General features: G+C 48.0%; 1 protein-coding gene across 2 annotated transcripts in view; it reads left to right on the plus strand.

The window, feature by feature from the left end:
- The window catches only part of Argl (Argininosuccinate lyase), a 48,842-nt gene extending 22,001 nt beyond the window's left edge, over positions 1-26,841 (plus strand). Inside the window, exons 8-17 of one of the 2 annotated variants that reach the window (XM_077654519.1) lie at positions 261-338; positions 1,388-1,440; positions 2,236-2,298; positions 2,372-2,486; positions 5,741-5,825; positions 9,402-9,461; positions 11,705-11,788; positions 11,871-11,951; positions 18,194-18,300; positions 26,340-26,841. In XM_077654519.1, the coding sequence (XP_077510645.1) occupies positions 261-338; positions 1,388-1,440; positions 2,236-2,298; positions 2,372-2,486; positions 5,741-5,825; positions 9,402-9,461; positions 11,705-11,788; positions 11,871-11,951; positions 18,194-18,300; positions 26,340-26,481 (868 nt within the window). In that variant the 3' untranslated portion in view covers positions 26,482-26,841. The remainder of the gene's footprint in view (positions 1-260; positions 339-1,387; positions 1,441-2,235; positions 2,299-2,371; positions 2,487-5,740; positions 5,826-9,401; positions 9,462-11,704; positions 11,789-11,870; positions 11,952-18,193; positions 18,301-26,339) is intronic. The other variant, XM_077654520.1, reaches the window with a different exon arrangement.

The raw sequence follows: 26,841 nt of genomic DNA on the forward strand, positions 1-26,841 counted from the left end.
GTGTAAAGGCCAGGCATGCTTACTTTCCTTTTATTTCTTGCACCAACCTCCCTTTCCTTTTTCACCGCTCGCTAAAGAGCATAGCATGACCCTGTCGATGACAGCGCGAACAGGTCGAATCTGCAGCTTTCAGAAGAATTGGTTGCTCTGAAACAGTAGCATAGTCGCGTTTCTTGTGCGCGTGTTGTTCTTCTGTTTCTGAGAAATAGAAAAAAAATTCACTCCTGAATGTATGTTTACAGTAATGTTCATGTGCGCAGCTACGCCTGGTTCCTCAAGCAAGATGCCGAGCGATTCCGCGACCTCTCGCGGAGGCTGAACGTGTGTCCTCTCGGAAGGTAAGGTGTGAAGCCTCGTCGACTGCTTCTTATTTTTTTATTTTTTCAGTATATGCTTCGACGTGTCATCTGCTGCCAGCCCGTTGTGGCGCACTGCTAGTGCGGGCTGGGCACTAATATTTGTAATTTTTTGTAAAGCCCACTCTAACCTCTGTCATCTGCTGCCGTGTACTTGTTAAGTGGCGGACTCGGCTGCTGTGCCCCTGAGCCCATATTACAGCTGTTCGCCGCATCGGCTGAGGCTGAGAGCACGAGGCTGCACGGCTGTAAAATAACTTAGGGAGGCCGTTATGCATTACATAGTTCTTAATCCAGAATTCCGTACCTCCGCAAACCTCACTAATGGTCGACACCTCTTGCATGCTTTTTGCATCCCCTGTACCTGGCGGCATTAATTTGCGAACCGTTAGCCTAATACATATGAAGCAGCGGCAGGTTCTCTCAATACATAGAAAACGCGGCTCTTTATAAAAGGGGATGGTCATGCGACTTGTAGGGCGAAAAATGTGGTTGTTTCAATGCCCAGCAGAGTGAATATTTAATGCGCCCAAAGCTTGCTAGTGGTACAAAGGTAGACGCTCTTAGCACCGCATCCTGAGACGGGATATTTAAGCCGATGGAAATAGCGAAATCATGGGACTCACTTGCTTTCTACCTTCCTGTCCCCATCTCCGTTTATACTCGCTAAGCATTTGTTGGAGCGACCGCTTGGGGGCGCTGCGGGCCCACTGCGTATCGGTGATGTCCTTCTATCCGTCTCTCCTCGTTCGGGCTGTTCGCGGCGTACCCGCTTAAAGGGATATTCATCCCGCAGCATAAAAAGAAAAGTGGCAGCCCATCGGACTGCACTTCCTTTTCTGCGTTTCGCACATTTTGCATGTTTAGCGGTTTGCACTTGTCGACGCCATCTTTCACAAGAGGCTAATGCAGCACGCTCATATAGCTCGAATTTTACGTTTGACCTGAGGGCCAATCAATTACAACAAATAGCTCTGGGTTGCAAAAGGGTCCGTGGAGCAGTGCTAACATGAAATTTTTCCTTTCATTAGCGGTGCCCTTGCCGGGAACCCATTTCCTATCGACAAGGAAGCACTGGCGTCGGGTGAGTTCCTAATTTTGCTGGTGTCGGTTTCGTGCTTCTTTTGCGTCGAACACGCCGTTTTGCTGCAAGAACCAATCTAAAGCCATAAATACTTGAAAACAAAACTTAACATATTAAGGTGTGTGCGAGTGTGGTATTTCAACTGTCTAATATTTCAGTGATCTTAAGGACGTCGGTCTTGAGTACTGTGTCGATTTCATGAGTTAGACACGTAATGGCGTTTGCAATCATATTCATCTTTGAAGTCGTCGAGTGGAACAATGGTGTGTAGGCAAACGCTACAGAATCGCTTTAATGAGCGCTAAGGACACATGCATATCGACATGATGATGGGGGTTAGTTAGAACTGAATAAGATGGCACTCCGCGCTTGTCGTCTCTGGCGCGTTGTTGTCTATGGAGAGGAGAAAAGAGAAAAAGATAGGCAGGCAGCTCAGACAAGAATTTTGGCTGGCTATCCTGCGTAGCAGGAATTAAGCACGGATAAATATAAAGGTTGAAGGAAAGAGGGGGGTAAGAGGAAGCACGCCACGCTTTCGAAAGAGGGATGCGCGCAGTGCGGTCCGAATCTATCGCGCAGTCTCTAATATGCAAAAAAAAAAAAAAACACGGCAGCGTAAGCGAAGCCTTTAGCCAGGAAATTTTCTGGGCCTAGTATTATAATGCAGGTTAAGGCGCCTCACGTACCGTGCCCGTTTCAGTTTCTAAAGGATAACGATGGCTTTCCGAAAAAGCAAAGGCCCCAACTACCGGGAGCCAAAATTTCCTGTGTTGTCTAATGACTCCTCCTGCACAGATCTCCAGTTTGGTGGCGTCATCCAGAACAGCATCACGGCTGTCAGCGACAGAGACTTTGTTGGTAGGTAAGACAGCCGCGCAGAAGAAGGCACAGCTCTAAAACTGTGCCTTTCTCCCGTCTCCGGTTGGTGCAGCCGAGTTCTTGTTCGTCTGCTCGCTCACCGCTGTTCACCTCAGCAAGCTGGCTGAAGACCTGATCCTCTACTCCTCGGCAGAGTTCGGATACGTCACCATTGATGAGGCCTACAGGTGACTATGCAGCACACGTGTGCACCCGTCTTGCACCTCAACATCAACGCACTTCGTCTTAGCGGCAATGGTAGACGCGGCTAACGCTTTTAGAGCCACAAATTTAGACCATGGTGATGATGAGATGGTTTGGTTTTTAATTGCATTTGATTTATTTCTAATAGGCCGGGATGGCTTCATTTTTAGAGAGCGCCATGGGTTACGAGAACAACCTAGAATTATAAACATAATTTTGTTGAGAAATTACACAACGTGGTTGTTTAACCTTTCTTTTTCTTACGAACGCGTACACATCCTGTAGCCTCAAGGGATACATTTAAACCCGCGTACGCTTGCACTTCTGTTTTTCCCGAAACTCTTAAAAGGGCATCTGCATAGGTTTTAGAAATCGATGAGCTTAAAGGGGTCGAATGTGTGAAACTTGCAGGTAAAGCATGCGAACTCCTTTTGAGCTAGCATTTGAAATGGTGACTTAATCGCCAATTAAAATCGCGATGGTCTTCAAGCTTCTCCGCAGCGCATAGCGCCAAGTAGGGGGGCTTGTGATGACGTCATCGAAGGTACTGGTACGGTTTCAACAGATAAACGCTTGCTTTGAAGGGAAAAAAACCAGCGCCACCGAAAGCAAAGCCCGCCGGCCGTTCTTTGGCAGCATCCAACGAGGCATGGCAGTGTGTGGTTGACAGCAGCGGTAGTTTGAAATCTTTGCTTCTGTGACGTCACACCGAGCTTCCCCGCACTCCTTTGTTGCTTTGAGAAGAAGCCTAAAGTTCAATCATCGATTACGTCATCATTTTAAATGCTAGCGCAAAAACGCTTGGCATGCTTTACCTACAGCCTCTTTAGATATGAATCCTAGAATATCGCGGAATTCTGAAAAGTTGTGCGGTTGCTCTTTAAAGGTGCCTTAAAGTCAATGCATCTGGTCAGCGCTACCATTTCAATGCATCTGCCATTGTCGCTTTGTTCTCGGCACTTCATGTTAGAGGCTGCAGTGTAGCGTTCGGTCTAAGCAAGAGAAAAGGGAAGATCTTTACTGAGGACAGATGTCAGGAACAAAAAGGCCCCAGGACGAGAGAGGAAGGGGCAGAAAATAAAGAGAACAACCACTAAAGACAAATACATGGCCGCGCTAGTGAGAGCAGAGACAGGTCAGACTGAAAAAAATAACACATTTTGAAAACTTATTGAGTAATTAAGGGTCATTTAAATATGAGAGAACTAAAAACAAAACATTCAAGCTTATCTCGGCTTCGAAAGACCCAGGATAAGGCATCCAATACGACCCACAGGGTTTGCGATTCTAGGCGAATGTTCTTCCTTTTTTTCTGTTGCCGTCCTCATTATTTCTGTGCATGCCGGGCATTGCAATAAAATACGTATTCGGACCTCACCTGGCGCGTCAGTGTTTTTTTTTATATAAACGCCGCCGTCAGACGAAGTCGGCGATAGTTTGTAGCTGACATCGAAGCAACGCATGCACTGCTCTCAGCGCTATTTCCGCACGGCCGATTTTTTAGCAAAGTCTGCCCTTTGCGGCCCTGTGGTCCCGTGTATCTCAAACACTTTGCACTTGACAATAGCCCTGCACTCCTTGAGTCATAAGCCTCTCCTTGCTACAACGGATATTCAGCATTTGGCGTTCCCTTGGAGCGTCCGCTGATGCAGCTCACGTCAGTGCCAGCTGTCCATCACGCTCTTGTGCTGCAGACTACCACGATTATTTTTTCTTTGTGCCAATCGGGGTTATCTCTTTGGAACCTTTGTGAGTCATGTGGTAAGACTAAATCACTTGATCACTCTCGCTTTTCTTACCATTGGTTTGCTTATCTGCGAAGTGCTTATTTGTAGATCCCCCTCGCTCGAGCGGGGCTTTCTCTTTCTATTCCGGTCTTCACTGGGGCAGGCGCCAAGGGATATGTCATAAAACCGCTATGCAATCCTCTTCATGACTACTTCATTGCGTCAGAGAGATTCGTTTGTTAGTTATAATTGTCTAAATTACATTTACTTCTCACCCAGAATTTCACCAATGACTGTAAATCTTAATTACGTCTAGGTGTCACTACGGTTGGAATCAATGCACTGTGGCCAATCCCCCACAGTCGGTATGCGCCTCTCCGCTGGAGGCTAAGAATGTTTCTCTTTTCTTTTTCGTATTTTTCACTACCCGCCCCTCGGACGCGCTCTCCGCTCTTGCTGTGCAAGGGAGCCGGCCAACGGCGCTGTTCTATTTCTGAGACGTTGTGCAACAGTGGGCTAATATTGTTCAGGACGGCGAGGGTTGGAAGGAACGCGGTAAAAAGCTGGCATAGCAATTTAGAGATGCTGAAGTGGCGTCAAAGCTTGTCTTGGAAGGCTTCTATCCAAGCGTTCACTTCAAGCACATATGAGGGATATCTTACTGACACAGTCATGATTTAATGTCTAAAGATTTAATGTCACCGTCACAACGATGACGACGTGGTCCCAATGAATACCCTCTCATAGTCATTATCATGATGATCAACCTGACTGTCCCATTACAGGGCAAATTCTTCTCCCATATCTCTCCACTTAAGCCTGTCCTTTGCCAGCGCGGCCACTGTCTCCCCCCACAAACTTCTTAATCTCCTCCGCCGACCTAACCTTCTGCCGCTCCCTGCTGGGCTTGCCTTCTCTTGGAATACAATCCGTTACCCTTAAGGACCCGCCGCTATCTTGCCTTCGAATACATGCCCTGCCCAAGCCCATTTCTTCCTCTTGATTTCGACTAGAACGCAATTAACCCTCGTTTGTTCCCTGACCCACTTTGTCCTCTTTCTGTCTCTTAACGTTACACATATCATTTTTCGTTCCATGGCTCACTGCGTTGTCCTTAACTTAAGCTGAAACCTTTTCGTTATCCCCTTCGTTTCTGCCCCCTATAGGTGGGTACCGGTAAGATAATATAGTTTTCTCTTGAGGGATTCATGATCCCAGATAACAGGCCGTATAGGGCCCTCCCAAATAAAATTCGTTGCATTTATCAACAGTGTGCGCGGCGCACGTGCTGTCAGCTGCGTACCTCAAGGAACACGATTTATGTGAACTTTGTGCCCAACGCGAACGAGTAAACGCTGCTGCTGGCGTATAATGCGTGATTAATGTGAACAATTGGCAGCGTTCTTGTTTTTGCCACCTGCATTGGTGCATGGACCAAATATGCTCTGTTTCAATGTCAAGTATACAAAACCGACGTATTCTTGCTTTTGTCTTGTGTCGGCTCTTTCCAGCACCGGCAGCAGCCTGATGCCCCAGAAGAAGAACCCCGACGGGCTGGAACTCATCCGCGGAAAAACCGGAAGGATTTCCGGAGATGTCAGATTTGTCCTTTGCTTCTCTTTTATTCATGATCAGATCATTATTTTAATGACTGTTTTGTTCTGTGGTCTGTTTCTGATCGCCCTTGAAATTCGCGAGTACAGTGAAAACGCTCCAAAGGTCGTTGGCATGCGTCGTAGTCGCAAAATATGTGTAGTACTTGAAGTTCGGAAAACGAACTAGGATTGCGAAAAGAAAGTGGAATGCCTTTCCTCGCGCTTATTTACAGCGATTTACTTGAAATTCCTTAACAGAAAAGTTTCGATGACGCACAAACAGGACTTTTACATAAACAGCTCGAAGAGTGCCGCCATATTGGACACTGGGCTGTGCTCGTAGCACAGGAAGAGTTGAGGAATAAGCTCCCCCACGTGCTCCTCACAATAAAAAAAAGACATTCTTTTTTTTTTCGGAGATCGTGAAAATGTTTATAGCGAGGGAATAATATAATGTTCCGATAGTCCCAATAAACGGTACTCAGGATGACTGCTAGCTGTGCCACGAGTGTGCAGATAATTGCAGCAGTCTGCCGTGTTAGTAGGACGTATTTTATTATCTGACTAGCAGAAAATGCAAACAGAAAAGAAAGGCTGGAAAAGAAGTCATTACAGGTGAAAAAAGAAAGCCGCGTAGACTGCTACCATTTGCACCCAGTGATTAAAAGTGATTTCGCTCTGAGTGCTTTTTTTTTTCATAGCGACTGCATTATATGAAGCTCTGGTGTAAACGGCCTCTGCGTTTTAGGGTGTTGCAATAGAAAATTCCCGCGAGAAAATAAAATAAGTGAGTCCGGGCTTTCCCCGTATCCCGGACTTAGAATGACAAGGAAAGATTAACAGCATCCCACATATAGCCCCTGTCAGTGCGCTCGCTCCCGCGTTTACCTAGACTCACCACCCTCAGCACAACAGTCTAAATGCGTCCACTGCGGGACAAAGGCCTCTCCCGTATATAGCAATGTCCGGTGCAGAGGTGCAGAGGTTACTATGTGTACGCCTGGACTACATGACCGCAAATGGCGCGTTCCCAAGAGTGCGCACTCTCCTTCGCGAATGCCCCTTGCGGCTCGAGCACCAGGTGGCCAGCATTTCCTTCGAGCAGCCGGCGAGCGCGGGAGTTTTTGGCTACTACATCCTCCGATTCCGAACGCGACGCCGTTGAACCGTGGCTTTATTTTATTTATTTTAAGTTACGCGTAAAGCCTAATTTGCCGCATGGAAATCGCCTATACGCCTCGTAAACGATTTATAATTGAAATTATTCTCTCATTTTGTTTCGGTTTCGATAGCCAAATGGTCGAGAAAGGTTCGGGGAAGGGGGGGGGGGGGGGGTGCGGTTGACGTGCGGTAGGAAATTTCTGCTGACCATTTTCGACGGCATTACTGTGCCGCCAAGAACGCTTGCATAAAAACTGACACAAATCATGAACGCACTGCTCCAACAGGCGCTGAACTCTGTTTACAGGGGAATATTTACGTATTTCTGATAACCCTGATATTAGAAACTTCGCAGAACCGCCGTCTGTAGCGATCGTCACATACCCAGCAATTCTGAACAAATGCATTTTTCAGCAGGAAGAATTTATAAAAGCAGTTTTTTCTTCATACATTTTAATCTTTCACTATAACCACCACTTTTCAGTTCTCCGATGAGCAGGCTTGCATTTTATTTTTTTGCTGTTAACATATTTGCAATCGTCAAAAACGTTCCCCATTGGTCTTCTATGGCACTCTTAACTGCTCGAGGCGTGCGATGGAAAAACTTCTAAAGAAAGGTTTTGCTAGGCTGATCGGAAGAATGAGCCATTACCTTCAATATTTTCATAACAGTGTCCTACAATATTCCATTAATAATAATTTTCGTCCAAGAATGCTGAACGCGTGCTACCAGTTATAATCACATGATTTTAAACAATTGAACAAATGTTGTTCAATTGCTGTTCAAAGAACCGTTACCGTAACGGTTGCCATATGGCTAGCGAGAATAGAGACAGTTCGCGCAGGGTAGTGCGCCCGCCGCTTTCGCTTCAGAGTCAATATATATTAACTCCGAGCAAATCCTGAATGTTGCATCGAAGTTGACTTCAGGTGACGTGATGAGATGCAAAAAAAAAATCTGCGATACTATATTTACCGCATAAAGTAGGGCTAGTAGTCATTTCCGATAGCAACACGGAAATGACTAACGCATACCATAACGTAGACCGAAAACGAGAAAAATAAAAAAGGGCTTGCTTTGCTTGGAGTACCTTTGCATCTCAAATGCCAAATGCGAGACTACTGTGCAACACCGAATTACATCGTCACGCGGCATATACTACACTGATCAAACCGGCCAATGTATCAGTGGTCAACTAAACGAGTACAGCATGGCTGTCGAGGCTCTATCGGGCTCAGGCCATTTGGCGGCACATTGCAACTGTGAGGACGCGTGTGATCTGGTATTCGACCGAAACACTCGTCATCCCGTCGATAAACAATCAAAACAAGCGCGAAATTCTCGAAGCGTTCGTTATTTACTCAGAAAAAAGATTAGCGTTCAAGCATTACCTGTTGCTAGTATAATGCTTGAAACGGACCTAGATGCCGGTGCGAAGGCGTTTTTAATTTTAGGTGTGTTTTGTCGCATGTTTCTTTGTCTTTATATGTGTGTGCTTCTGCGAGTAAAGATAGTTGATGTCCAGCTTTCGTATTGTCGTTTTTTCTTGTTCTGGGTCCACGTTCAGTCACTCTATAGTCGGGCACAACTTAATTCTGCAGTGGCCGCCACACAGAACTCCGTGACAGAAAGTTGCCCGCTGTTAAATCTTTTCTTATATCCTAAACAAGGAGATAACTATCAGAAGAAATAAGGTCCAGAATTTTGATGCATCTGGCTTGTTTGACATAGTCAAACATCAAAAAGTTGATTTCGTTTAGTGTCGCGATTGGTCAGCAAAGTAACGCAGGACGCAGCGGACCAAGGCTCATTGTTTACCTACTGCTGTTTATTTAAGCTGCATCCTACTAGAGCAATTAAGCCTTGCTATACAATACTGAAGTTTTTAGTCATTCCTTGTCATTCTGGTTCGTGAGGCTGGGTGGCGCAAGACTTGGAGTGAATTAAAAAGAAGCAGCTACTATGTTTCAGCTTTTTTTAAAAGTATCCCGGGACCTGGAATCAAATTTGACGTCATAACCACTCTTCGGCCAGCGAAAGTGAAACTGATACAGCATGAAACAAAAGAATTCAACCGTGAATCATTTACACGTACTAGGCAGTTTTTACGCGTGCATCAAATTATACTAATATCTTAAGCAGCATTACAAAGCAGTAAAGACGCAACTGAAAATTTGGCCTGTACCGTTTGAAGCCTGAAGAAAGTCACTCATATAATTGTCGTCGTATAAAAAGACACCCAAGAAGAGATTGTGCAAAGATGAGGAATAAAACTTGCTTGCCCAGCCATACAATTTTACCTTTGCATGGCTAATTGGTAAAAACATGCCCTAACCATAGTTTTATGCTAAAAATATCGTGCGTCGCAGGCTATAGTCAGTCGAGGCATTTCTTTCTCTCCATTCCACCCCGCAGCTGGTCGGCTTTCTCATGGTTCTGAAAGGCCTTCCGAGCACCTACAACAAGGACATCCAGGTACTTGCGACTATGCCGTCATGGCTTATACTACGTCAGGCTCAGATGCCAACTTTTGATTGGCAGGCACGCGTCTATAGCATTGAAAACATCGAATCTTCTCAAACAATTGCATGAAACAGGTACTGCCTGTAAGCAGTTACGTGACCCGTAATCATAGAGACTTCCTAACGTTGCCAAACTTCTGAATTTTATTTGCCGATTACTTTCTGGCTGATGATTATAATTAGCCTGCGTTCGAGGGCCGGAATTTCACCTATGATGCTGTGCAATTAAAATAAAGGATAGGCTTTTTGAGTTAGAAGAGCGCTTTCTTTCGGCATAGCGTTGTCAGCGGTGTAGCGCGTCCGAATGCAGCTAAGACGTGCTAATTAGTAGACTGGTTAACTAATATTAATTACATAAATTTTTAACTATCACTTTTGGACTCGTTATTTATTGAGAGACGTATTGCTAACCGTAAGCAATATCCGTATCAGTTTTTAGAATCTCGAAAACGCGGTTACCCTCGATCGGAGCTGTGGCCCAACAACTTTTTTCTATTTCAACGATTTACGCGCACTAGAGGGATTGCTGTGCCTGTAAGGTCTTGAAAAGCACATGTGTTCTGGCACGATGTAGGCAGAATTCGTTCGGCTGTGGCGCCGAGGGTAAGAGAGCTTTAGATATTTTAAATATATATATATATATATATATATATATATATATATATATATATATATATATATATATATATATATATATATATATATATATATATATATATATATATATATATATATATATATATATATATATATATATATATATATGGATATTACTTACAGTGGGCTACACGCCTCTCAGTAATTAAGGAGCCTAACACGAATAGTTAAAAAGTTAACAATGCAATATTAGTTAACCAGCCTGCTATTTAACACGTCTTAGCTGTATTCTGATGCGCGACACCGCTGCCGGAACAAAGCGCTCTTCTAACTAAAAATTCTATTCTTGAAAACTGCTGAGCATCTTAGATGAAACACCCGGCATGTGAAATTCTATGAACTCGGCCCCTGTCGAACGAAAGGTTCTTATGTAATCTTGCCAAATAAAGGAAAAAAACGTGGGTAAATGTTCGACTAAATACCGTCTGGTTTGATGAAGCAAGTCAATGGCAAATGAATTTAATGTTTCCGATGTCGTAATACTCCGTTGTGCTCAGCCAGACTGCCACAGGAAAACGTTGCCTTAAGTAGCTTTCACTGTCCCTAGCAATACTAAGAGATGGTCAAGTTTGCCGTAACTAAATTCTGGTCATTGCATCAAGCTTCGTTTCGTCTGCCAGACTCGAAATTTCCTAGTATAGTCTACATGATTCTGTGCAGCGATTGCCACTAGGTTTATAGGAGAAAGTTGAAGCATTTATCAGTGCGAAAAATATTTAAACGACGTTAGTAGGCACCATGCAACTAAATACGCGGCTACAGAAATGTGCAGACAATCGGTCACAAGACAAGCTTGAATGACGAGGTGATTGTAGTGTGTAGGAAAGGATGCTCTCGCATTACTGTACGCCTAGAGTCCTCAGTCGTCTAAAAGACACCTGACACATTAAGCAGCACTCAAGGCACATTTCACGACATCTATGCTAAACATTAGTAATGGGTTCGGAAAGCTATCGGAGCAGCTTGTACCGCGGAAGTGTAATTGTGAACAAGGGTTCTACATGGAATCCGAAACGTCGAATTCGTTTTCCCTTGACTTGCTCAAAGAATCAAACGTCACCTTGTTAGTCTAAAAAAAAAAACTCGTACAACCCAAATGTGCATTCCTAAAAAAATGCACATATGTATCATTTGGCGCTGTAAAAATAACAAAAATAATTTTATATAGACTGAGCATACTTCATGACTTGCAGTATTTCTAGGGATTAAGGTGCACGTCTAGCCCGTTTGGAACTCCCCGCATACTCAATCGCGATACTCAACCCTGTTAAAAAAAAAGAAAAAACTTCAGCTGGCGTCATCTTTTCGCTAAACAAATATTCATGATCCTCCGGTGCACTGCTACATCGGAGCCAGCTTAGTGGACCCCTACCTGGCTTAGCGAAGCTTAGCATGCAGAATGCGCGAGTGCTACGCTGCTTAACAAGTAATGCAGAGTATATGTGTCGCGTGCCCTTTAACAGATTCTCCTATGAGCACCAGCCCCAGTTCAAACGCATGCACGGTTACATCGTGTTTTTTTTTCTTTTTGCATGAAAGGAGGATAAAGAAGCCATATTCGACGCCTATGATACATTGGCGGCGGCGCTAGAAGTAGCAGCTGGCAACGTGGAAACTATGAAGGTAGGTAACTTATCCGCGTAATCCCTCCCATGATTAAACGAGCGATGTGTAATTACCGACGACCTTTCATTTCCCCTTTCAGGTGAAGAGGGCTGGCTGCGAGTCTGCGCTGAGCCCCGACATGCTGGCTACCGATGTGGCCTATTACCTTGTCCGGAAAGGGGTGAGACGCAACGCGGCTGATCGAAATCATTCACATACAGAGCGAATGATTGCACACGCCATACATTTATGTTGCATCACGGTCATATTGCAACAGCTCCAGAGTGTTGCAGCAAACTTATTCTGACCTGTTCTGGGTGGCGACAAAGAAAGCATCAGAAGCAGCTTGTGCACACAGTAATATGATCTGGGTTGCACATCCGCGGATCTCGAGGAAGAACCATTAAAAGCTGCCGCCATGGAGCACTGTCTTCATAAGATATGTAAGAGGCATTATGAAAGCGCGGCATGTTAGTTGTGCTGATCCTTATTCCTTCTAGTTGTACCTTCTATCTCGTTGTGTCCATCTTTGTCGTGCTTTGCTTGCTTGTCTTGGGTGCTGTTTTTCTGGTCATACCCAACAATTCTGGAAAAAGCATATTTAAACGGGAAAGAGTGTATGAACGCAATTTTTTATATATTGTAAGATTTCACTACAACAATCGATTAATCCGCAGATCTCCCGTCGGCAGGCTCTAATTTTTTTTTTTTTGCTATTAACCTTTTTGCTGCCGTCAAAAGCATTCCCCATTGGTTTTCTAAGGCAGACTAAACAGCTCGACGCGATCGATGGAAAAACTTTAAAATAAAGATTTTGCTGCAGACAGGAAGAATGGAGCATTACCTTCAATATTTCCATAACAGGACCTTACAATTTTGCAATATTCAAAATTTTTGCCCAAGAGTTCTGGACATTTTTTTTTTCACTTTTTATCCGTCGAGTAGCTGCATTACATTGCCGCACGTCTACTTCGTGACCTCCCAGCCCACGGCCCACATTTCACAAGGCCTAGCCTACAGCAGCCTATTTCAGCGTGACCAGCGTTTTATTTCGAAAAGCAGTTGACATAAACCCTAACCTATACTGTCAAAAGGCCATGCGAAAAGGCCTGCGTCGAAAGGTTTATGCAGAAGTTCAAACATCCACTGACGTTTTTTTTTTTTGTTTTTTCCTCGCTGAGGTCGCTCTTTCACAAGAGCCAAACCTGTTACACATTCTCCGCGAACTAGACATGTCAGGATAGTGGGAAGGCTGCATGCCTGGCCCTAGAAATGCTGTACGTGTAACTTATACTCTATCTCACAAGTTCATTGCAGTAGTATGGAAGTTAGAGACCTCCTCAGCCAATCATGAGAGTGCGTTAGATGTGTTCGCGCGCGCCTTGTCATCTGCTTGTCGTCTGCTCGCGGTGTATGAAGACATGGTTGGAAAAAAACAGTGTAAATAAACTCTGTCGATGTGCCAAACACTGAAGGAAAGTTAGGCAATTTTATAATGGCGTATGCACTCGTACCTGCTCTAAACGCAATTATTTCGGGGACTTCAAGCTGTTTGTCACATAAGCATACGCTGCGAAGAGAAGCGCTGCGAGGAACTACTGATATAGAGTATGATCCATATATTTATTACAAAATTAAGTCTTGCGTGAAATGAGCGCAGTTCGTTTGTTTTGTCTTCAATTTTTATTTTTGTGATTATGAATTTTTAATGCGCAAGGGCATCTATTGCCAGACAGCGCCATGGCACAAGGCATTTTCGATTACTCAAGGCAGGGTCAAAGACCCATTTTCAAGCATTTCACCCCTCATAAGCCGAGCACCAGGCCAGGGAAAAGCTTGTACCCATTGTATCACAGGTGGGTACCCGGCGGCACTGGGGATCGAACCCCGCACCTCCCGCGTGCGAGGCGGATGCTCAACCATTTGGCCACCACTGCGGTCTATTTTTATTTTTCTCTCCTACGTTATTTCTCTCTTTTCTTCCCGGAGTTGGGCAGGCTTAATAAGTGCCCCTTCGGGTGGCAATTACCAGCCTGTACACTGACGAAGAATATTCGGCTTATTTTTTAATCATACACAAGATAACAGCGCAGCAGTAAACTATAGGTACAGAGAAGAAACGGAGAATAGATCCCTGTTGCCAACGCCTCTTCTCTGTTCCTTGTCTGTTTGCTAGTGGTCTCTCCTGAAATGGCCCCATACCCACTTAGATTTGATCGGACACGGTTGCGTTGATAAGTGCAAAGAAAATGATTTTCATTCTTTTAATCTCTATGTACATCAAAATAAATACAGGGTTGGGCGCAATATCGCATAAGATCTAAGACAAACACTGAAGAAGGTATAAGATACACATTATTTTAGTTTAGTTTAAAAGAAGCGTGAGGGAATTTCGAAATATCTTTAATGCAGCTAACTAGGGATATGACCAGCAATTGATAAGGTAATGTAGATATTCATAAACCGAATTAGCGCGTAAGCCCGGGTACTCGTATCGAAAGGGAGAAGGGCTACAACTGGCAGATCGAGCCATAACCTTGCGAGAGGTATTTCTAGATAAGCGATTCTTTGAGGTATGGACTGTTTGTAGGAAATTATGTGATGCTCTTCGCGCTAAACCCTGCCAGAGAATCAATAAAATATTACTCACTCTGCAAGTTCTACGTTCAACTAGTTCTACAGTGCGCCTTGGAAGTGCAGCCCGGGGCTGTATTTTTTTATTCTCGCAGGCGGTGCAATGTTTTACTAAAACACACTGTAGCTGCGTTTTCCTTGAGAAAGCAGCTTCAGATGCTAATGAAATTAATTAATTTGTCAGAACTGTGCTTTTTTGAAACAAAAAAATGCGGTTGAAATTCCGTGAGCATGCAATACCCGGGCATGCATGATTTCCGAAAGATTAATATTTTCAGCCATTCATGTTATGTTTGTGAAGTGAGGGGTTCGAAATCTGCACATAGAAATTTTCAGATTTTTCTTCTTGGTAGCAGAACATAATGCATGTATGTTTCAAGAGGAAATTTTCACCTCGCGCTTCGACCGTAGGTGCTGTGTAGACGCAATCTGCGGAAGCCTAAAAGTCGATCATTGAAGGTTTGAAGCAGAGAAGGGCGCGAAGCGAAATTGGGATAGCCACGCCGGGAGCAGGCTGGAAGGACCGTCCGTGAGAATCTGGAAGCGGGAATTTAAGTCGAGTGTATACGTGCTTCCAGGGAAAGGACAGCGTCGAGACAGTTCCTGTGAATCCGAGGCAGAGACACACGGCGTGCATTCACGAAGGAGACAGGCTTTGAAGCTTGCACTTCCGGCGAACAGAGAATAAAACAGCGTCCACATTAAAGTACGGTTAGGTCCGGCAAATAAACAGATAGCGAAACACGGCGCACGAAAAATTTATTCCATTGCTTATTCGCGCAAGCCGGAAAAGAGCGCGTACAAAACATACACCTATTACAGCAGTGTTCCTGAGAGTAGTTAACATAAACCAGCTTATTTTTTGTTTAATATTTTTGTTTCCAACTTCATTGACAGTGTGTCCATATTGTACAAATACGCTTACTCCGTCCTGCAGCGACTGAAGCGTCCTGCAAGTGATGGATAGCGCTTCCTCTGTTTGGTCTGTTTACAATATGGCAGTCACGATTCGCCCAAGAGCGCACAGCTAGGCTAGTTGGTTGTTTTTTACACAATGAAACTTGGTATCAGCGTGAACACACGAGGTGCGAAGGAATTGTAGACACAAAAAACTCTGGTAAAGTTGTTTGCACACATAATAGAAGGAAGGACAGGGCCCCAATGTACGAGAGAGGACGAATATATATGTAGACACCACATACTGCCTACTTTTCCTGTGTTCTTTGTCTCCTTCTTTGGTATCACGGATCATTGAAGCCATGATTCGTGGAGGGAGCTGCGAAGAGGACCGAAACAATAGCAAACACCTGACTATTGTCGGGTGCTACTTGAAATGATATTTTATGGTCCTTGCACGTGGCGCTGAAAAGACGTCATATGGTGTTAAGTGGCCGTTCCTTGTATTCGCCGTCGTCGACGTCGTATACTAATAGTAACAGTATTATTTGTCGGCGTAACCGGTCGGTGCGTTGCCATGAGAGCCACTCTGAGCGTGGTTACCGTAGAAAGCGAGAGGGTAAGAAGGCGCAACCAGTGGGTGGTTGCCATGGAAGGTGGACGGAGGAGGTTTCCCGTGGAAGAGGGGGGGGGGGGGGGCATGGCGAAAGCATAGGAAGGAGGAGGGTATGTCGAGACCATAGAAAGGCACAACCACGGGAGCCGTCCGGAAGGTGGTTACCATAGAAAGAGGAAGGTGTGGTGAGAGCGGACGAATCCCCGACAGGAGGAGTTTGTGGTGAGAGCGTAAGAAGGCAAACCGCTGGGTGGTTGGCACGGGAACCACACGGAGGGAAGTTATCCCGGAAGGAGGACGCGGCGTATGGCAAGAGAGGAGGAATGTAGCGCGGTCCATCTGTGGCAGCTGCTGCTAAACGTGCCGCCCGAGGAGAGCTAGGGTCATCGGTGAAGCCTCGCGTCTAGGTGGTGGTGGAAACTTTTATTGCCAACGATGATGTAAATGGTGGGGGCGAAGCCCCGTACATAGCACTAGGATGCTCCCTCACTGTGTGGAGGCACCCCTACAATGCGAAAGATAGCTTCTGTGAGTTCCTCAAAGGTGTTGTGGACACCGAGTTTGAAGAGTCGGATCGTTTGATGTGCGGGGGGAAGACGTAGAGCCGTTTTCGTGCAACTTCGCAGGAGCGCATTTACCCGGTCTCTCTCTTTCTTTGTGAGGGGTAGGTATCGAAGGGCATATGTGGCTCGGCTTATGACGTAAGCCTGGGTGAGGTGAGTCGTATGTCGCTCGCGGAGGCCAGCCCGGCGGTTCGCTATGCGGCGAATCAGTCGGGCGGTCTGTTGACCGTGTGTTTGGAGTGTCTTTATGACTTCTCAGTGCGCGCCATTAGAGTAAACAACCAGCCCAAGCGCGCGGATTTTGTCTGCCAGTGGGATGAGGTGGGTACCTAGGGTGAGGGAGACGGGTGGATTGACTGAATCGTGTTGTTTGGGCCGGTAGAGAAAGAGCTCGGATTTTGAGTGGGAGCAGGTCAGGCCACGCTCCCGTACATATGTGTCGATGGTGGTTAGGGCCAGTCGTAGGTGTTCTTCTATTTCGGCACCACTGCCGCGGTTTGCCCAGACCGTGATGTCGTCGGCGTAGAGGTTAGAATGGACGTTAGGGATTTGAGCTAGCTGCCGAGGTAGGTGAAAGAGAGCTAGGTTAAAGAGAATAGGGGACATGACGGCACCCTCAGTGCTCCCAGCGTGACACCTGTGAGGCGGTGGTCGCCGAAAGTAAGCGTGGCTGTGCGGTGGCTGAGGAAGTCTCGGATGTCTATGTACATCCTCGTGCCGACTCCTAGGGTCGTAAGGTTTTGGACGATAGCTGAGTGTGCAACAGTATCATGTATTTGGTGGAGTGAGGGACCGTAGTTTCGTCGAAGGTGATTAAGACGGGGTGCGTCTTTCCCATGCGACGTGCTGCTAGTATGATGTACTCCGGATTTCTTCTTACCGGTTCTTGGTAGAGTTGCTGTGGGGTCTCATCGTCATAGGCGTTCGTGATCACTCCTCTGGTATCCCCGGTGGGGGAGCCACGTAAGCTGCGCACGGGTAGGTGTGGTCTCCAATGCTGAGGGAGGTCAGCGTCGTGAGAATTAACCTCGGCTGCTGGGAAGTCTGCTGTTGCCATGGTGAAAGTATTGTTGGTCGGGTGGATACGCAGACATCGTCCGGTGGGATGCTTTTCAGCTGGGTCTGCACTGCCTTCAAGAGTCGAGGTGTTGGGATGTCTTGCAGTCGTAGTTCACCTCGCGGGCGAACGCCTACTCGGATAGCGTTGGGTGGGAGCGGTGGCAGCTGCTTGCAGCGCTGCACGGTGAGGCGATCCTCCTTGGTGGCAGGTGGTAGGCGGGCGGGCGTCTTGCCGCTGCCCGTTGCGGCTAGTGCGTCGCGCGCCGCGCTCTTGGAGTTCGAGCTAGCTGCGCCGGAGGTAGCGTTCTCGGAGCGGTAAGGTGGTCTCGGCGAGTTGGCTGGGAGGGAGGCGTAGGCCTTATACAGAACTGGCGTCCAGTCGTTGGAATTTAGTTCTTGTGCGGTTATGGTGCGGGCTTTAAACGTTACTTCCATGATAACGGCCTCGCGCCTAGAGCGTGGGACTGAAGTCGAGGGACGAGTATGCGTGGAAAACTAAAAAGAGCGCTCAGGAACTGTACCGATAGAAGTTCCTCACCATATCCTCTACCTCAGCTTATAGTAAAACAAAACCACCTTAACAGCTGTCGCTGATTCTCGCGTCACATAGTGGTAACCATTCTGCCTGTTTCTTTTTTTTCTTATCCTTCGCAGACGCCATTCCGTGACGCGCACCACATTGCCGGAAAGCTGGTGACACTGGCCGAGCAGAAGAAGGTACCCATGACTGCTCTCTCATGCTCCGATGCAAAGTCTGTATCGTAAGTTTCGTTTCTTCGTCTTTATAGTTTATGAGAATTTAACGTCCCAAAGCGACTCAGACTATGAGGGACGCCGTAGCGAAGGGCTCCGGAGATTTCTTCCACCTGGGGTTCTTTAACGCGCATTGACATAGCACAGTTAACGGGCCTCTGAATTTCAACTCTATCGAAATTCGACCGCCGCAGCCGGGATGGAACCCGCGTCTTTCGGGTCAGCAGTCGAGCGCCATAACCATTGAGCCACGTACCGCGCGCCGTCAAATAAGCTCAGGCATAGCAGCCAATGAACATTTGCTTACAGGAAAGCGAGCTTATTCTAATGATTGCCATGACATCCGACGTGAGCTAAGGATAAGCAGAGGCAGTGCCTTTTGATACATATCCGCCAATTCGAGAGAGAACGCAAGAGACTGAGCGTACTTCAACACTGGCAACGTTTTCCACTTCTCGGCGCTTCGCTTTGCGCCGGAAGATACAGAACTGTCAGCATTAATTGTACTGCAAACACTGTCATCTGCCTTGCCTTCATCAAGTGACCCTGACATGTGCACATAATTCGTGCGTAGAGTTTTGGGCGTGTTGATTTGTTTTACAGCGACAGCTGTCAGGCGCCCGTCCCTGGCTTACGCGTCGTAGTAGTCCGGCGTCGGCGTGACCGGTAGGTGCGTTAATGACATCTACCCAGTGGGTGGATGTCATTAACGCACCCACCTGGGTCGCATCAACCTACGGTTGGCTCTGTTTGTAACAGCCGCCTGCCTGTGCGGGGGTGCATCACTTGACCACTACACCAGTGCGATATGAGGTTACGGTATCTTTTCTACCTCAAAATATCCCCAAAACTAAATACCCAAACAGCTATCACTGAATATCGCGTTACATAGTCGTAACCGCTGTGCGAGTTATTTTGCCTTTACTGTTAGCTAAAAATAATTATGCAATGTTTTCGCTATCTCTGCGTAGATTGTTAAACTGAGCGAAGGCTTGATATACAGAGCGCTAAGAGTGCTAGCGCGCAGCGCACCCTGGTGTCTACGATGCATCACACCCGTCAAACATCACTACTCTGTCATATTCACACCGCTGAGTTCGCGCAGCGTACATCAGCTCCTGTACTCACGCGTGAAAAAATTCGTCTGCGCCTTCCATTTAAAGTTATGACGTCGGTATGGTATGACGTAGAGACCTGTGCGCACACTCAAAAGGGCACAAAGCCCTGGCTCATATATTCGCAATGCAAGCGTGGCGCTGAGGAATCATGCGTTATTCCTCTCACCCTCTCGTTTTCTTCTTTCCCTCCTTTCTCCATTCCTTCCTTCACGGAGCGGTCGAGAGGTTCACCGAGCTGTGTGAGAGTTATTGCACCCATTCCACACAACAGATTTTCAACAACATTGGCTCAGGCACTGTCAGCCATACACACAAACCGGAAACTGTCCCCGCAGGTGGTGCCCACCGACTCCTTGAACTACGACGGACAAAATCGGATAACACACCAGCCAGTAGAATAGTTACACAATTTAACTTCTTACAAGGGCGTCAGATGTTTCTTAAAATCAGCTGCGTTTGTGTGTGATACGTTCCGCAATAATCTATCGTTACAAACTTTTAATGCAAAGGAGTGCCTTAGATAAATTAACCAGATTCTATTCGGAAGTGACACGTGAGACGGGGCCACGCTGATTATGCCTGCCATTAAAAAAAGCATTTAACAATCGTCTTGCGCTATTCGACGGAAGGTGGCTGAAATGTTGCGAATGTGATTGCTCTTTGGTTTGCGAACCTACACTGCGCATTAAGCGTTCCTTAGTGCAGTCTTTTAGTTTCCTTTTTACAGCGCTAGCTGTTAATGCGGTGGTTACAGGACAAAGCGTGCTTGTCGTCGTGGTCGTAGTGGCAGGAGTCAAAAAGCACCCCTGCATCCGAGCGTTACCGGAAGCAGGCCGGTAGGGTGGCACACCGCACGGGGTGTCACCCCACGGGAATGCGATCACGTGACCACGTCATGCACATAGCCCGTGCTAGCCCTCACCATTAAAACAGAGCTAAGGTTCCTGGAAAAGGCGCGTTTGTGTTCGTAGTGATTTCGCGTCCGTGCAGCCGAGCTTGACCGAGGGAAGGAGGGCAGTAACCCCGCAAGGGCTGTACATTTCTGCGCGTAATCATCGCTACCTGCCAGCTAGCGCTGATTTTCTGTGTTACCAGTCGTGAAATCTCCATTCAACGTTCTTTTTTCTTTTAAGTTCACCTCATTCTTTCGTCAAAAGTCGTCTCACTCATTTGCTATAGAGCCATTCTTCTGAGAGGGTTGACTACGCTGATAGAGTCACCTTTGCATTTCATGATGGTAGAAGTGTCAAAGAGCGACAGCACGAGACAAGGAAAGAAAGAAGAAATTTAAAAATTGGTAAAAAATGACGCAATAACTGTCTCGCATATCTCGGTGGACACCCAAACCGCGCTGTAATGGAAGGGATAAAGGAGGGAGTGAAATAAGAAAGGAAGAAAGAGGTGCAGTAGTGGAGGGCTCCGGAATAATTCCGACCACCTGGGATCTAGAAATCGGAGATAGAGGGCGGGCCTCTTAATTCAGAAGGCCAGCGCTGGCTCCGATCTCCCGCGCACGGCGGACCAGCAGAAGCTGGTCGCCGGCCAAGAGGAGGGACAGCCAGTATTCCCTCAAGCTCTTGTTGGGGGCCGATTGGCGGATGGACGGTGCTTGCGCATTCCCAAACCTTGTGCTATACGGGCCTGAGCACTGCACAGTGGTGCAGGAATGAGGCGATGGGTTGGGCAGTCACGTGTGGGAATGTGAAAGCGTTACTGTTTTTAAGTGCACTGCAACCCGCACGCACCACCCATATGTATACGCACACGCCCGTATGACACATCCCGGTATGCTGAGCGACGAACGGTTGCATCACAATTTTGATATGAAAATTGTTTTTGAGGAAAGAAAAGGGCGCAGTAACTGTCTCACGTATGTCGGTGGACACCTCAACTGTGCCTTGAGGGAAGAGGTAAAGAGTATGCGAAGGCGTATAATTCAAGGTGCATATCTCGTCGGTACGAACCCTTTCGCAAGCTAGCCTCCAATTTGACTAACGCATGTAATCTTTATGCAACAAGAAATCACATCACACACATAATGGTTGTGCCACAGTTTTGGTACGAATGTTGTCGGGAAAACTGCCGCTTCACTGCGGTCGCAACGCGCAATGATCCTCCGCGCGCGCATTGGCTGCGTGTGGCCCGGGGAACGACGGGAGCGTCACGGAATCGCGACGAGTGATGTGTGTGACGGATGCGGTGCAGTGGAAACACTGGAGCACCTGGTCCTTCGCTGTGCCGCGTTCGCCGATGCTCGTCGCGATATGCTTGAGGCCTATAGGGCGCTGGGCATACTACCGGGCTCCCTCAAGGCGCTATTGTGGCCGCAGGACAGTGCGCGCACCCGAGAGCGAACCTTGGTGAGCCTCTGTGCATTCCTCGAACAGACGGGCTTGACGTCCCGTCTGTTCTCCGCCAGGTTGTTAGTTACACGCAGTGACCGAACGCTCCGCGAGTTCTACCTTGAACGATTAATAACTGGACGCCCCACTCCAGTTGTAGTCAACATAGTGCTGTGCGCACGTTTTGTACTCTCTAGTAGCGATAGCTACATTACGGTAGCATTTCGAGCCTTCAGCGTGGCGGCGCCGCCACGCGGTTGGTCACGTGGTGCGCAGCAGCTGCCGGCGGCGCGGCGCCATGACTTATCACGTCGTTCGTCACGTGGTTGGTCACGACTAAGTTCCACTCAGCCAACTGTAGCTATCGCGTCACTCCAGGTTTAACTGCAGAGCTAAACGACCGCCAATTTTTTATTGCTTCGTCATGAACTAATCACACGCGCAACCTGTACACATTTCTTTTTGCGCAAATAGTTTGTGTATATATTACCTCTCACACTATCCTCTCTTCCTGTCCCCTCGCCTCTTTCATTTCATTTCTCCATTCTGCCTGCTATCCTTTATTTCCGCTGCCCCAGCTTAGGTGCTTCAGTATCGATGACAGATACCAGGGCTAGGAAAAATCTTATCCTTCCTTTTTATTATTATTTTAATGAACCACTACTGCTCACTGAGGTCAGCCAGTGGGTGGTGGCGAAAACTTTATTTAGTGTAGAGGGTTTGCAGGCCAAAAATAGCCCTTTACATAGGTGGAGTCCTTAGTCCGGGACCGCGCTGGACGAGGCCTCTACTCGCGCCCGTTGGACTAGAGCCCTTTGAGACTCCAGCCCCGAGCAGTTGAGCAGGGCTGCCTCCCATGCCTCTCGGGAAGGGGAAGGATCTGGAAGAAGGGAAGGATTCTTCTTACAGGATCAAACCAAGTGGAAGTTATCGGACACTCCCCCACAGTGAGGGCGGCTCCCATCAATTTTGGGGTCAAAATGTTTTGCTATTGTAGGACACGACAAAGTGTTGGTCTCCAGGCGCCTCATCAGTTCGCTCATCGGCTTTACTCAGGCCCGTAGCAGGGACCAGGAAAAGCCGATGCCGCTCGCAAAAGAATTTCAGAATTTCTCTGAACCGCAGAAGCGGTTACCTAATCTCTGAGCAGGAGGAGCCTGCAGGAGGTGCCCTGTGGGTATATACGCTCGGGCGGCCGCGTCCGCAGCCTGATTACCTCTAAGGCCCTGATGGCCGGGGTCCAAACTATACGTTTGGGTGACGGGTCCGATTCTCTTACTGCCAGCTTTAGAATATGGTAGGCTAAAGTTGAAACCTCGCCAGCCAGGTAGCGTTCACAGGCTCGACGCGAACCTGTGATGAATACCTTCAAATTCGGGTCAGAGGCGGCAAGCGCAATGGTTACCTCCTCGGCTTGCGCTGACTTTGGAGCTCGATGTGAGCGGCCGTTAACTTGTTGGTCCTGGTGTACGGCGGTCGTATAGAATCCAGTTGGTGACGGCCCTGCCACGTCAACGTAGTGTATACCCTGTCTGGATCTGTGTTGTTGTTCGAGGGCCCGAGAGCGCGCGCCTTTCGTCTCCCTTCGTGTGTCTGCGTGTCCATGTTGCGCGGGAGTGGAAGGACCCAGAGCTTGTGACGCCATAGCTCTGGAATCCGACACGTATTCTCTGGAGTGCACTCGTGTTGGATGTGCACACGGTCTAGCAGGCGGCGCTCGGATGCCGTCTGCGAGAGTCGCGTATGCTGGTTCACGAGGTGGGCTTCTCGTAACTCCTGGTAGGAGTTGAGCACCTCCAACGCCGACATCTTAGCGTTGGACGTGGCCACTGTGAGGTACAGTGCTCGCTTTGTAGCTTCCTAATGATGGCGTCTATTTGTGTCTCGTGTTGTTTCGTAGTGAGAAGGTAGGGAACGGAGAAGATGATCCTGCTGGTCACGGAGGCGTGGCGCCCTGCCCCACAACTCGCCGCGTTTGTTGTTACTGAGACTGCGGGAAGAATGAAGAGGAAACTGCACGGGCCTGCCCACTGGCTCAAGCTGAGGTACAATCGCTGCCACGTGCGACAGTAGGAGAGTTGAGACCTGAGAGGAAAGTTTGAAAGAAAGGTCACTGCCCAAAGGGCACTAGTGCAGCACGCAAGCGAAGCAGCTAGGCTCAGTGGAGCCCTGGAATAGGGGCCCAACCTTGCTGAAAGAGGTCAAGCGTCGACAGCGATGAAGACGAAGACCGAACCGCCAATCTCTTAAGAGACCTCAATAAAGTTTTTCTCTCTCTCTTGTGGGGATTGGGCTTCTTGAGCGATCGGAGTGCGCGCCCGCTACTGCCGTTTGCTCGTTAGAGACCCCCCGTGGGGTGTCCGCAAGCGGATGCAGGCGGCCACGCTGTTTGTGCTCCTTTCCAAGGGAAGCTCTGTTGAAGAACCGCTGTAAATCACCCTCCCTTCCGTTCTTCCCGCTTCGACCTCGCGTCCCCATTGGATCACTCCCAGTGACAGCTGGGGGGCGTTGTTTCGGCGAGAGGCCCGAGCGGGAAATGAATGGGGAGACCGCCACCGACTTGGGGCAGCAGAAAGGTGCGCAGATTTCGCCTCCGGGGGGCCCGGCCCTTACCGGGGGACCAAGAGCGCGGGTGGTGTAACCTTGCGCACCTAGTATGTACGCTTGAGTCCAGGCCTGAACTTCCGGAGTTTTGTCGCCCGCCTGTGCTGCGCTGACGCGCTCTGGATTCGAGAGGACCTGATTTGGCTGGTTCTCCGTCATTGCCGGCCACTGCTGGTGACGACCCGCGATGAGCCATCGACGTGCGACCTGCGTCGTCGAGATGTGCTCCGCGCATTCCCCATCCTCCCTCGTGTTGTGTCGCGCGTGATTTAACCCTCTGGTTGTCCGTGCGGCATGCTATCGCCCTTAGCTGTGCCGTCACGTGCGTATGTAGTCTTTGCTTTGCGCGCGCGGCTCCGCGGCCCGCTTTCTGCTGCTGCGGCTGGGCAATGGGCTGTATACTGAGGTCTGGGGATCAGTGCAGTGTTATGTAATGCAGCTTTATGTGTAATAAACACTTGTGCTCTCTAATAACTGCGCCTTCCTTCCTTCAGAGTGGCAGCGCAGGCGCGCGGCGAACGCTGGCAGTGTCCTCAGTTTGCTCTGGCCCGAACTCGCGTTATGTGGGCGAAGTGCTACTCAATTAACACTTCGGCACGGGTTCATAACCAACCCCACACTCTCTCTCTCTCTTGAAAGAAAGGACGCGCGTCGCAACAACCACGTCACCTGAAGCGACGACGACGGTTCGGCGACAGATACACTCGGTGACAAGGAGCCGTCGCCACATTGGTGAAAGCTCCTATAGACCGCAGCCCCATAGGGCCAGGAAGCCACCCCTCCCCCTCCCTCGCCGCATTTGTTTTTGGGGAGTATGTTTAGGGTTGTCTGAAATGGCGGTTCTCGGCTTGCTAGCTGTGTGCGTCCTGCGGCCGCTTGATCATGTCACCCTATTTTTCTTGCCATCGCTGGAATTTTCTGTAGCATCTGCAAGCACACACACTAACACACGCCGCCTCGCTTTGCTCGTAAAGGGATTAGTGATATGCTTTCGCACTAAAATTTCCTGTTCACAATCTGACCAGTGACAGTGTTACCCATATGCCCGGTGTGTAAATGTAGTTCAATCAGACGACGGCCATGGGGGTTTTTAATGGACTCTGCTGAAGTGTAGAAACGAAGATTGATCGGCTGCATTGAAAAAGTGTGCGCATGGTATGCTTCACTTCTGCTAATCGTGCTTTTAAACAGGGGTCAGACAAATGACGACTTCTGTTGGGATGTGACTGGATTAGGTTACCCGAACGAAATGCTGTACGACTTGCTACGATGTCAACTTCCGCAGCTCCACTGTGTTTTGCATTAATAGCATCCTAGAAATAAAGCTTTTGTCAGAAGTCTTATTTAAATACAAGCAGTTGGATACTGGGGTGGGGGCGCTTGCCCCCTCTGGAGAAATGTTTGGGCGGGGGGAGGGGGGAGTAAAACACGTTTTTGGGCAAGTTGGTAACATTCTTGATTCATATTGCAGCGAAGAAGCACACACACACAGAGAAGGAACACGCAAAAAACACGGACGAACGCTGCGGGGGAGGGGGGAGGGGGCTGCTCCCTTAGCCTCGTCGTGTTCCGGGGTCCCTGCCACGGGTGTACTCACACTTCAAGCTTTTATTTACCTATCTGCGTAACGGATTTCTTCACAAACGTTAACGCTTTCTTGCATTCTCCTCCTCTTTGTGTTCACCCCAATAGAGTCATGGAATACTGCTTTTTTAGTTTTTATATTAAACTGTTTTCGATGTGTTTCTTTTACGGCTTATCTCTTTAAGAGCTCCTCATCAGCGCAGAGTACCATGTTAGCGCTTTTTAATCACCTGCTAAAATCTGCTTTTCCCTAAAGAGCCGCTCCTCCCCCCCCCCCCCTCCCTCCCCATCTCCGCTAGCAAGCACAACTGGCCATCCTTGCCTTTCAACGTCATATGTTTCTCTCTCGCTGATTTTTCACGAATAAACCGCGATGCTGACGTCCCTTCGACATCGCAGGGGCCTCTTTGGTGAAGATCTGGCCGAAGTCTGGAACTACGAGCACTCTGTGGAACAGTACAAGGCAACCGGTGGGACCGCTCGGCAGAGCGTCCAGGCACAGATCGCCTCTCTGAGGGAATGGCTGACATCTGGACACTAGGTTCGACGCTGATGTGACAGTTGCGCCTGAGCCCTTCTCGTCCCTAATAACAGATCTGCCAAGCTATAGCAGAAGCGTCTTCGGCGTGAGCCCCTGCTCTTACAGTCTCTTGCAGTGTGCCAGCGTTCTGTATTTGGCAGACATGATCACGCTATCCAATGCCGAATGCAATTGGCACAACGCCACTCTTGTACAGCGAGAGTGAATATCCCAGATCTGTTTACGAAGGTGGCTAGGGCTGCTAGCAGAATCGTTTTTGGAGTGAATAATTGCGTTGTGGGACTCAAAAGGCTGACAAAAGGTCCCGTATGTTATGAAAGTGAATCGAATAAATCTGTACGGCGGCTTCAACGGAAAGAA

This window comes from Amblyomma americanum, chromosome 2, assembly GCF_052857255.1.
Source record: "Amblyomma americanum isolate KBUSLIRL-KWMA chromosome 2, ASM5285725v1, whole genome shotgun sequence".
In the NCBI taxonomy this organism is placed as follows: Eukaryota; Metazoa; Arthropoda; class Arachnida; order Ixodida; family Ixodidae; genus Amblyomma; species Amblyomma americanum.